The 9,885-nt window shown below is 41.4% G+C and overlaps 1 protein-coding gene across 2 annotated transcripts; it reads left to right on the top strand.

The window, feature by feature from the left end:
* Positions 1–2,978: 2,978 nt before the first annotated feature.
* On the top strand, positions 2,979–9,382 carry slc5a11 (solute carrier family 5 member 11). Of its 2 annotated transcripts, none has more exons than XM_071529841.1 (15): positions 2,979–3,101; positions 3,521–3,592; positions 3,855–3,959; positions 4,130–4,189; positions 4,298–4,402; positions 4,622–4,727; positions 4,987–5,067; positions 5,158–5,363; positions 5,960–6,095; positions 6,360–6,467; positions 6,610–6,760; positions 7,361–7,529; positions 8,222–8,437; positions 8,865–9,042; positions 9,150–9,382. In XM_071529841.1, exons 1-15 carry the CDS (start codon positions 2,994–2,996, stop codon positions 9,380–9,382), a joined length of 2,034 nt encoding a protein of 677 aa, XP_071385942.1. In that variant the 5' UTR covers positions 2,979–2,993. The 2 variants fall into 2 exon arrangements, with proteins under 2 accessions (XP_071385942.1, XP_071385944.1); XM_071529843.1 differs by having other exon boundaries at positions 2,988–3,101; positions 8,865–9,027.
* Positions 9,383–9,885: the final 503 nt, after the last annotated feature.

Below are 9,885 nucleotides of genomic sequence, written 5' to 3'. Positions count from 1 at the left end.
GCATGCACACATACACACACACACACACACACACACACACACACACACACACACATACACACACACACACACACACACACACACACACACACACACACAGTGCACTCAGTGCACAGTTTTAAGCAAAAAAAAACATGTTTTTATGTATTCATGTATTTTTTATTAATGTTAAGGGACTGGAAAAGCAAATCAGTAACTTTTGGAACTAGTATATAAAATTCACAGGGATCAAAGATGGATAAATATGCTTTATACCAATGGTGTGCTGTATGGTGTGCTGTAATAGAGCTTTGGTTGAAGTCTAACATTTTAATAGCTAAGGCCAGTAAATAGAAGATAACCTTGTTTGACTACCAAGGTATCTCTACTGTTTGAAAGAATGTTACTCAGTAACAGGTTATAGTTTAGGTTTTTGTTTTCTAAGCCTGAGTTTAGGTCAGTGAACGTGTCCATAGGTGTGGTATGACAACTGTACAATAAAATCTTTATGTTATATCACTGAATAAGGCATAGGTTTATGAAATATATTGTTATCCTGAAATAGATATTTAATTTGAATAAGCAGAGATACAGTTAGTGGTTTGGAAGAAACCACAAATGGCCATTTTCTTAATAGTTTACATGTTCTGTATTTTTGTAAGCCATGCTCCACACTGAATATAATATAAGTTCTTAACTGATGGACAAAGTGTATTTTCAGTGAATATTCATGGAACACCTACAATCCTGATGGTACTTTGTAAAGATGGATTGTTTCATGCTGAAATGTGGGTATGCCTCCATTTCGATCCCAGACAGTTTTTCTTAATGCTTACCTTGTCAGAGGTAGTTACATGGCATTTTCTAAATTGTATTGCACTTGTATGATGCTTTACCTCCTAAAGCTCCTAACTTGTACATATATATGAAGCAATGTTGGTGTTTGGCAATTATTATTCAAACTTTTTGACAAAAAGTGAAAGAGAATTCTAACTGTACCAAGGATCCCTCCATTTCAAGCTCAAGTCATTAACACTATTATAAGAGACGCACAGTAGGACTGGAATTATTTGGAGCTTAAAACGGGCAGTGTGCAATGTTCTTTTCAGTGTGCAATATATGAATGTTTAGCTGTGTTCCACACTTAGATATTATGTTCGCACACTGTAACAGAGATATCTTGTGTTTGTACAGAAAGAGAGTGAATATAAAGAAACGTCTAGCTACATCAAAGCACCTTCTTGTGCAGAAAGTCTAAACACTTTTAAGAACTTTTAAGGACTTTCATGTATTATGTCAGTGCATTGTATTTCTTTTTTTTTTATCATTTCGTATGGACTTACCAGGAAGTTATACTATGATGAGGACAGGAATGTCTTTAAGTTCAACTTGACAGATGCAGTATTTTACATAATCTTCAAATAACTAATAATACAACATACCAGCTTCTCAGATATATCAGTGCATTGTGAAACATCAAGCTTATTATTAATTTTAAGTGATCTTTTTAAGTGATAAGGCAAATGTCTTGCTTATATACAGTATGTGGTTAGTAAATGCTTTTGTTTTCTAATGGTATAAGTTCATTTTTTTCTGCTCTTTTGATAGTGATTACAGGAGTAAGACCTCTAAATCATTGCTGTCCGTTAAAGGCCTATAAAGAGTTAAGTCTGTATTTTGTATTGTATCCTAACAATGCTAAATGACAAATATAAAGAGTGGTATGAAATCAACTACCGTCTGAATGACTGTGTTTTTAAGGAAAAATCTGTAATGGTCGCTGACATGCTTACAGAAATAGAATTACTAGGCAAATAATACAGAGAATAAAAGACAGAATGCATTGATAATAGTAATATTTACATAGGAAATTATGTCAACACATACTTACTGTACTACCCCCTGGATCCTGCTATGTACAGTATGTCCTATACTATGCATGTCTTTTTTCTTCTCACACACACACACACACACACACACACACACACACACACACACACACACACACACACACACACCCACTCCAGGAAGAGCAATAAATCTCTTAAATTTTAACCACACCTTGTTGTATTATGAGTTGAGAGTGGAGTTTGATCCCCTGGGGAAAACAAGAGTCTTCCAGGCAAACAGAAAGACACTGGGGTGGTCGTGTGGAAATAAATCAGTGACATACTATAGTGTTTGGGCCATGTGAATCAACTCAATACAGTCCAGCTGGAAAGACACACAGTGTGACTGCTTGCTGAGGTGAGTGTATTTATTACTATCCATTACACAGCCTGAGAAGGTGTGAAACTGAACCCAGGATTGTAATTTGGTATGTGAATTTGCTGTAGTGGTAAATGTTTGAGTGACTGCTGTCTTTGTTTCTGATAGCAAGAATTCACTATGCGCAAAGTCTGTATGGCTTCACAAATGGATACCAGTAATTACCAATGGATTTTAGTTTGATAAAGCCATAGTATTTACACTGCATGGTTTACAACCCTTAAAGCCCAATCTATCATTTTTTGCAAAAAACATTTCATATTGCTAGAAATGTTGGATTTTCATTTCACTTAATTTTCATGTAAGTAAAGGGTCTGGGCTTTTTATGTGAACTAATCATAAGATTAGCGTGCTTTGTGTTTGTCGATGATGCAATCTGTCTCTCCTGGGTATAACCCCTTTGATCATGGCAGTGAACAATGGATTATGGTGTAGAGCACCAGGAATGTAACTGTTTACATGCCAGACTCCAGATGCTGTATACAAGCTACTGCACTTTAAAAGTCAGCACATCTATTTAGGTGTTTAATGTCATACTAGACTTGAAGATTTTATCACATTAATCAACTACGACTACAAATCTACTTATCCTTTTATTGGTGCATATTTTAATATTATGGATTGTTTCCAAGTTGAAGATTACGGTCTACTGTATGCATTTTACCACAGCAGGAGACACAATTTGTTCATTACTTGGAAGTCAGATGACCTTTGACCTTACAGCAGCAGGCAACCAAGGGACCAGTATGCCCCCTTCTCCATCCCCGTCTCCTGGGGTCCAAACTACCCTGGTTACTGTGGATATAGTGGTACTGGTAGTCTACTTTCTGCTAGTGCTGGCTGTGGGCCTCTGGGTAAGTACAGAGGCAGACCTTGTCCTGCTCTGCTCCAATACTTTTAACTAGCATCTTTCACCTGTCTTGAGGAATATCATTATTCCCTGAGCAAGTTTGCAGGTAAAAGCAATCCTAGACCATCTATTGCTGGCATATCTAGATCAACAAGAATACATTTTCACATTTAGTCTCCCAATGTATTTCAAACATTACATTCATGTGTATTGCAATCATGTGCAGTAGAAAACAATGCAATAGAAAAGACTTTTGCGTTGATTCAATTACTCTGGATCTGGATTCTGCTTTCATGTGTACATTTTGTGTGGAATACTGAAAATAGGTCAGTTTACAAGCTGAGAAAAACAAAAGAAATCTGTGAGTCACAGCAAGTATCATTCCTTAAGAGGTTCTCTTAACATTCCCCATATTTCTGCCAGTCCATGTGGAAGACCAAGCGCAGCACGGTGGACGGATACTTCCTGGCAGGGAAGAGCATGACCTGGTGGCCAGTGAGTCAAACCCCATAGAGATTCCTGTGAAAAATATCCACCCAGACACATTCACTGATCGTAGTGGAGGTTCCAGCGGTTTAATGCTTATTATTGTTACAGTCTCAAAGGGCTTCACAACACTCACATTATGAAAACAGTAAATGAAAACGACACTCTCCAGCCTTAGACCCTCAACTGAGGACAAGGAAAACTTTGCTAAAAGTGAGATGGAGAGTGGATAGATGCGAGTAGTGATTCTGATTCTCTTACCTATCTTCAGGTGGGCACCTCTCTGTTTGCCAGTAATGTTGGCAGTGGACATTTCATCGGCCTTGCTGGTTCAGGAGCTGCAGCGGGCATCGCAGCTGTCGCGTATGAATGGAATGTAATACATGTCATATAATCTCAGATGGCATGTTATTATAAAATCAGTATAGAGTTGATGGGAAATGTGGATCATAGTTGTCAGTTTTGAGTTGTTTTTTGTAGTTGTTCACTGTTCATAATTGGACCGCATCTCCCAGAGTGCTTAAATTGATATTTGGTGATTGACAGGGTATGCTGATGGTGCTGCTGCTGGGATGGCTCTTCCTGCCCATCTATATTGCCTCTGGGGTGAGGTGTCTACACATACGACATCTCACACACACACACAGATTCGCACACATGCACATACTGCCTGCTTATTCTCTGATATTAATCCCAGATCTCTTTCTTCTCCAGGTGACAACCATGCCAGAGTATATGCAGAAACGATTTGGTGGGAAGAGAATACAATTATTCATAGCTGTCTTGTACTTATTTATTTACATCTTCACAAAGATATCGGTGAGTAGATTTCTTCCATATTATGCAAATTCAAAATGATTCACCAGTGCTTTCTATTCTGTATTTTGAAAGATCATTATGTATCATTACGTTTGTGTGTATAGTTCACATCTGACAAGTCTGCATATGTATCTACCATATATGTCCGTCTGTGTGTGTATGTGTGTGTGTGTGTGTGTGTGTGTGTGTGTGTGTGTGTGTGTGTGTGTGTGTGGCCAGGTGGACATGTATGCTGGGGCAGTGTTCATTCAGCAGGCCTTACAATGGAATATCTACCTTGCTGTTGTGCTGCTCCTGTTCATCACAGCTCTCTACACTGTAGCAGGTAACCCCTCTCTCTCTCCCTCTCCATTTCACAAACTCTCTCTCTCTTACACATTGTTTAAGACATTGTTACTGTTTGTTGTTATGTCACATGCCCATGTTCAAACAACACTCACTGACATCACTCAAGATAGATAAGTCGCCAGGGAAAGGAAAGCATTAACAGCTGGCTCTGTCTCTTTGCAAGTCCAGACTGTTCAGTACTATATTTCACTTGTTAAAAGTACAGCATGTATTTTATGTTGTGTGTTGTATCCCAGGTGGCCTGGCTGCAGTCATCTACACAGATGCTGCGCAAACTGGCATCATGCTGGCAGGAGCCCTCACCCTCATGGGTTTCAGTAAGTCAACCTTGGCTGCACATGACACACACCGATGCCCAGTACTTTATGTTCCAGTGTATCTGACTGACTCTTCTGTCCCCTGCTGAGGTTTTGCGGAGGTGGGGGGCTGGAATGCTCTGCTGGAGGGTTACGCCACCGCCATCCCCTCGGTACGCATCCCCAACTCCACTTGCGGCATCCCACGAGATGACGCCTTCCACTTGTTCAGAGACCCAGTGAACTCTGACCTGCCTTGGCCTGGGGTCATCATTGGCATGTCCATCCCCTCCATGTGGTACTGGTGCTCTGATCAGGTACTGAAAGTCTAGTCTTGTTTATTTACATAGCCCTTTATCACCGTCAAGTCTCCAAGGGCTTTACATACCATCATATGCATGTCATATACCATACTACCTCATACATACATACATCATATACATTGTTTACTACATCATATACAAACTATATATCATATACTAGATCATATACCATGCTACATACAAACACCTATGGGCAATTAAACGTCTCCAATTCACCTGATCTGCATGTCTTTGGACTATGGGAGGAAACCCACACAAACACAGGGAGAACATGCAAACTCCACACATAAAGGACCGGGGTGGAGAATCAAACCCACGACAGGCGACAGTACAAACCACTGAGCCTTAATAAATTGTATTGTGTAACATAACCCAAAAAGCTAACCCCGAGACAACAAAAGACCTGAATAAATTTGATGAGCATTTTTGCATGGTCTACTCTGTAGACCTTTTTCATAGTTGGCCACTGCAAAAACATCTGTAGTGAGAGGAAGCTAGATGCTTTCCCTTTCATTTATTGTTGAATTACTCATTAAACAAAAATCATTGCTAGCCAACTGAGAATGGGTTGTTGTCATGATTCTCTGCAGGTGATTGTGCAGCGCTCCCTGGCTGCCAAGAACCTGACCCATGCTAAAGGCGGCTCCCTGCTGGCTGCCTACCTTAAGATTCTGCCGTTCTTCATCATGCTGTTGCCTGGAATGATCAGCAGGATCCTCTACCCTGGTAAGCCATGAAATGCATTAGTTTATCAAGAAGTCAGCAGCTGGACAAAAGCTGTACGTCAAATACACGCAATGCCCAGCAACATATAACTTGTCACCAAAGGTCTGATAAGTGGTAATTATCCTTGTAAACAGCTTGGTTTATTTTCTTCATACTGGACAGATTTAGTAATGTTGGTGTTTTGAAAGTTTTGACATTTTAAAAGCAATGCCACCAGTGGCTGGTGAAAAGAGTTTGAGGTGCATGTTGATGTTTTAATGTTAGATGAGGTGGCGTGTGGGGACCCGGAGGTGTGTACAGAGATCTGTGGCAACCCAGTGGGCTGTTCAGATATCGCCTATGCCAAACTGGTGATGGAGCTGCTGCCCTCAGGTGAGAGGCTCTCCCGTGTTTCACCTCCTGTCCTGTCTTTGGTCTCTCTGTGTCTCCTTTTCCCTCCCTTCTCTTTCACATATAAACTCTACATACCTACACATACCGGACACTCCATTCTGACTGTGTGTGTTCCTCCCAGGTCTGCGGGGTCTGATGATGGCGGTGATGATTGCTGCCCTCATGTCCTCCCTGACGTCCATCTTTAACAGTTCCAGCACCATTTTCACCATGGACCTATGGAGAAGCCTCCGGCCCCGCGCCACCGAGTGGGAGCTTATGATTGTGGGCAGGTACCTGCACAGATGACCATTGGATGTTGGACAAAGAAGCACACACATTTAGACTTGGTTGCAGCATATACATATCACAATGGCTCAAGCATGGAGCAACATTTACAGTACATTTTAAGTATTTAGCTGACCCTCTTACTTATCCAGAGTAACGAATATTGCCAGGTTTGATTCCGACTGGGACCTTCCACCCTAGAAATATAAGCACATATGGCACTGCAAGGCACTTTGGATAATATCATCCACCAAATTGCATATTAAATTATTACATATTTGCGTCATGCTGACCCTAATCCCAACCCCACTTTCCCCCTTATTCCTAAGTGATGACTTTTCCAGGTTTTCTTTTCCAGCCCACACACACACACACACACACACACACACACACACACACACACACACACACACACACACACACACACAGCCTCGCCACCAAATTTTCCATGCTGTCCAGATGATATAGTCTAAACCCTGACATTTGTAGTTTTCCATCCTCAGTAGTTTTCCTGTTGACCAAGAAGTTTTTGCCGAGCTGTCCTATCATTTTTCATTCACAACATGGACATTCTCTCACGTCTCCGTAACATGTGTGTGCTGTAGGGTGTTTGTGCTCGTGCTGGTGGTGGTGTCAGTGCTGTGGATTCCTGTGGTTCAGGCCAGTCAGGGGGGCCAGCTCTTTATCTACATCCAGTCCATCAGCACCTACCTCCAGCCCCCTGTCTCCATCGTCTTCCTCCTGGGCTGCTTTTGGAAGAGGACCAACGAGAAGGTAAAGTGGTGTAGCCTCGAACTGTGTTCTTTTTTTCAAGTATGTTATTTTCTTTATTGAGACAGTGAGAAGGACAAAAATGCACCATAGAATCAATATGCATTTAGATTACTCCTAACAACAGCAAAGATAGGTGATAAATAACACGGTGTTAGAGGAGAGGATAGGCCACATCAGTAATTTATGGCATGTATCAAGATCAGCAACAATGTGCCCACATTTGTGTTTCTGTGGCTGCGGTTACACTTGTCATTCTGATTGTTAAGATTGGATTTTATGAGATCAAATGGCTTTGGCCTGAAACTAGCTGTTATGCATCTTCTGTGGCTGTATTTATTTAATTTTGAGTATGCATTCGTTTTTTCATCTGTCCCTCTCCATCTCTTTATATTGCTTGTATGTGGATTGTGGCTGGATTGCACCAAGATCATGTAGAATTCTGATCACAGTGTGAACCTGACTACTCCCATATTGTGTTTTGAAGATCATATAGCAATGAGAGAAATCCAATTTTTTTGTGTCCAGACCGGTCACTAATTATGTTCCAATGTGATTAGATGATGAAAGTTTCCATTTAAAACAACAAATGTAACTGTAGCTTATGTATCTGTGCTTGTGTGTGTTTGTCTTTGATGCTCTGTCTGCCTGTCAGCCTGCTTATCTTCCTCTCCCTCCCTCCCTCCCACCCATAGGGTGCATTCTGGGGTCTGACTCTTGGCCTGTTGGTGGGCTGCATCAGAATGGTGCTGGATTTCATCTACCCCACCCCCCTGTGCTACGAAGAGGATGACAGGCCTGAGGTGGTGAAGCACGTGCACTATCTCTACTTCTCCACCATGCTGTCCTTCCTCACCCTGCTGCTGGTGGTAGTCATCAGCCTGGCCACAGAAAAGCCCAGACCTGAACAGGTAAAGCCATTAGACCAGACCCTGTGGTCTATAATGAAGTTGTAGGGTTGTAGTGTGTCTGTGTTGTTTGTTAACTTGATTTATTCTCACATCAGCAGTGACAGAGTAGAGAAAGATCTTTGCTTGGGCCACTGATTCAACTGTAGATATGTAGGTGATTTGATAATCATGTGTACTGATTGAAAGTTGTGAATTGACAAATTGATTCAAACCCTTTGTGTCCTGCAGAAAATTACAATTGCACCCATGTTTTGCAGCAATGGACAGCTGCTATATGTTTTGTGGCCTTGGGGCCAAGTCAAACATCTAATAATATCTTGTAAAATGTCAAAAATCAGTCAACATCCAATGGAAAATGAAACAGATTTTCTCAATTCTTGAAAAGTTAACTTTGTGGAGGATGGCATGTCATGTTTTGTTGGAACAGATCAGTCGCCTCACCTGGTTCACAAGGTTTGACCCAGTGGAGAAGCCCAGAGAGCAGCTAGAGCGGGTGTTCACAGTGGAGAGGGAGAGCAGGAAGACCTTAGAGATGATAACCACAGACACCAAGGAGACAGCAGTTATGGAAAGGACCAATGGAAAAGCTTGTCATCAGAGGAAAGGTGGGTCTCTGCTCTGCTTGTCATAACTCTTTTCCATCTGAAGATTTTGTGTGTCTTACCTACTTTCCTATTCACAATGTATTCTCTCTCCCTCCTCCACCCTGCAGACTCCGCATCCTCAGTGTCCAGCATCCAGATCCAGTCCAGGCTGGTGTCTGCCCTCTACTGGCTGTGTGGGATGGAGAGACGGATGGAGGGAGGGAACGAACCTGTGCCTCCTCCTTCACCTGAGGCGGCCATCTGTTCCCTGGAAGAAGATACATGTCTACGACATGTTGTGAACGCCAACCTCCTCATCTGCATCTCTGTAGCCGTCTTCATCATCGGCTACTGGGCTTGACAAGTGCCTCTGCGCAGCCAGTTGAGTGATAGGCAGGGTTTGACACTCTTCTGATGGACACTTATGGTACATGTGTAGATTTGAATTTTTTGTTTTCACTGTGTATGAGAAGTCTTAAAGGTGACACGGTAAAATGAGATGTGCCCATACACTGACATTATTTATTATCATGGAATCACATGTAAACTGGTGCTTGTCTGTTTTTTGTGAAGTGGTGATGAATGTTTTGACAAATTCCATTCAGATATCGTTAATTACTTTCTACAACATTCATAATGCATGTTAGGTTAGGTCTTTCAACTAAGAAAATGTTCGACTTGGCACAATCTTGGTGACAGGTAGAAGAAAACATCGGGATTCAAATTTGAAAAAGGCTTTTTGACTTGTAATGTGTTACACTTGACAAAAGTACCCAGAAAATATATGATAATTGATTGCAGGTGAAGCCATTTTAGAGTTTTGTATCCACTTTTGTATTAATTTGACAAAATGACAAATGAATG

The sequence above is a fragment of the Centroberyx affinis genome, unplaced genomic scaffold (genome assembly GCF_046629955.1).
Source record: "Centroberyx affinis isolate AG114_WGS23_722 - 3 ecotype Tasmania unplaced genomic scaffold, CSIRO-AGI_Caff_v1 ptg001842l_1, whole genome shotgun sequence".
Lineage (NCBI taxonomy): Eukaryota > Metazoa > Chordata > Actinopteri > Beryciformes > Berycidae > Centroberyx > Centroberyx affinis.
Note: the sequence above shows the minus strand (reverse complement) of the source record. Positions and strands in the feature narration are given on the sequence as shown.

Coding starts and splice junctions, on each gene's coding strand:
- slc5a11 (XM_071529841.1), top strand. CDS start 2,994: ATGCCCCCTTCTCCATCCCCGTCTCCTGGGGTCCAAACTACCCTGGTT. Junction 4,728..4,986: donor AGCTCTCTACACTGTAGCAG/GTAACCCCTCTC, acceptor GTTGTATCCCAG/GTGGCCTGGCTGCAGTCATC. Junction 6,096..6,359: donor CAGCAGGATCCTCTACCCTG/GTAAGCCATGAA, acceptor TTTTAATGTTAG/ATGAGGTGGCGTGTGGGGAC.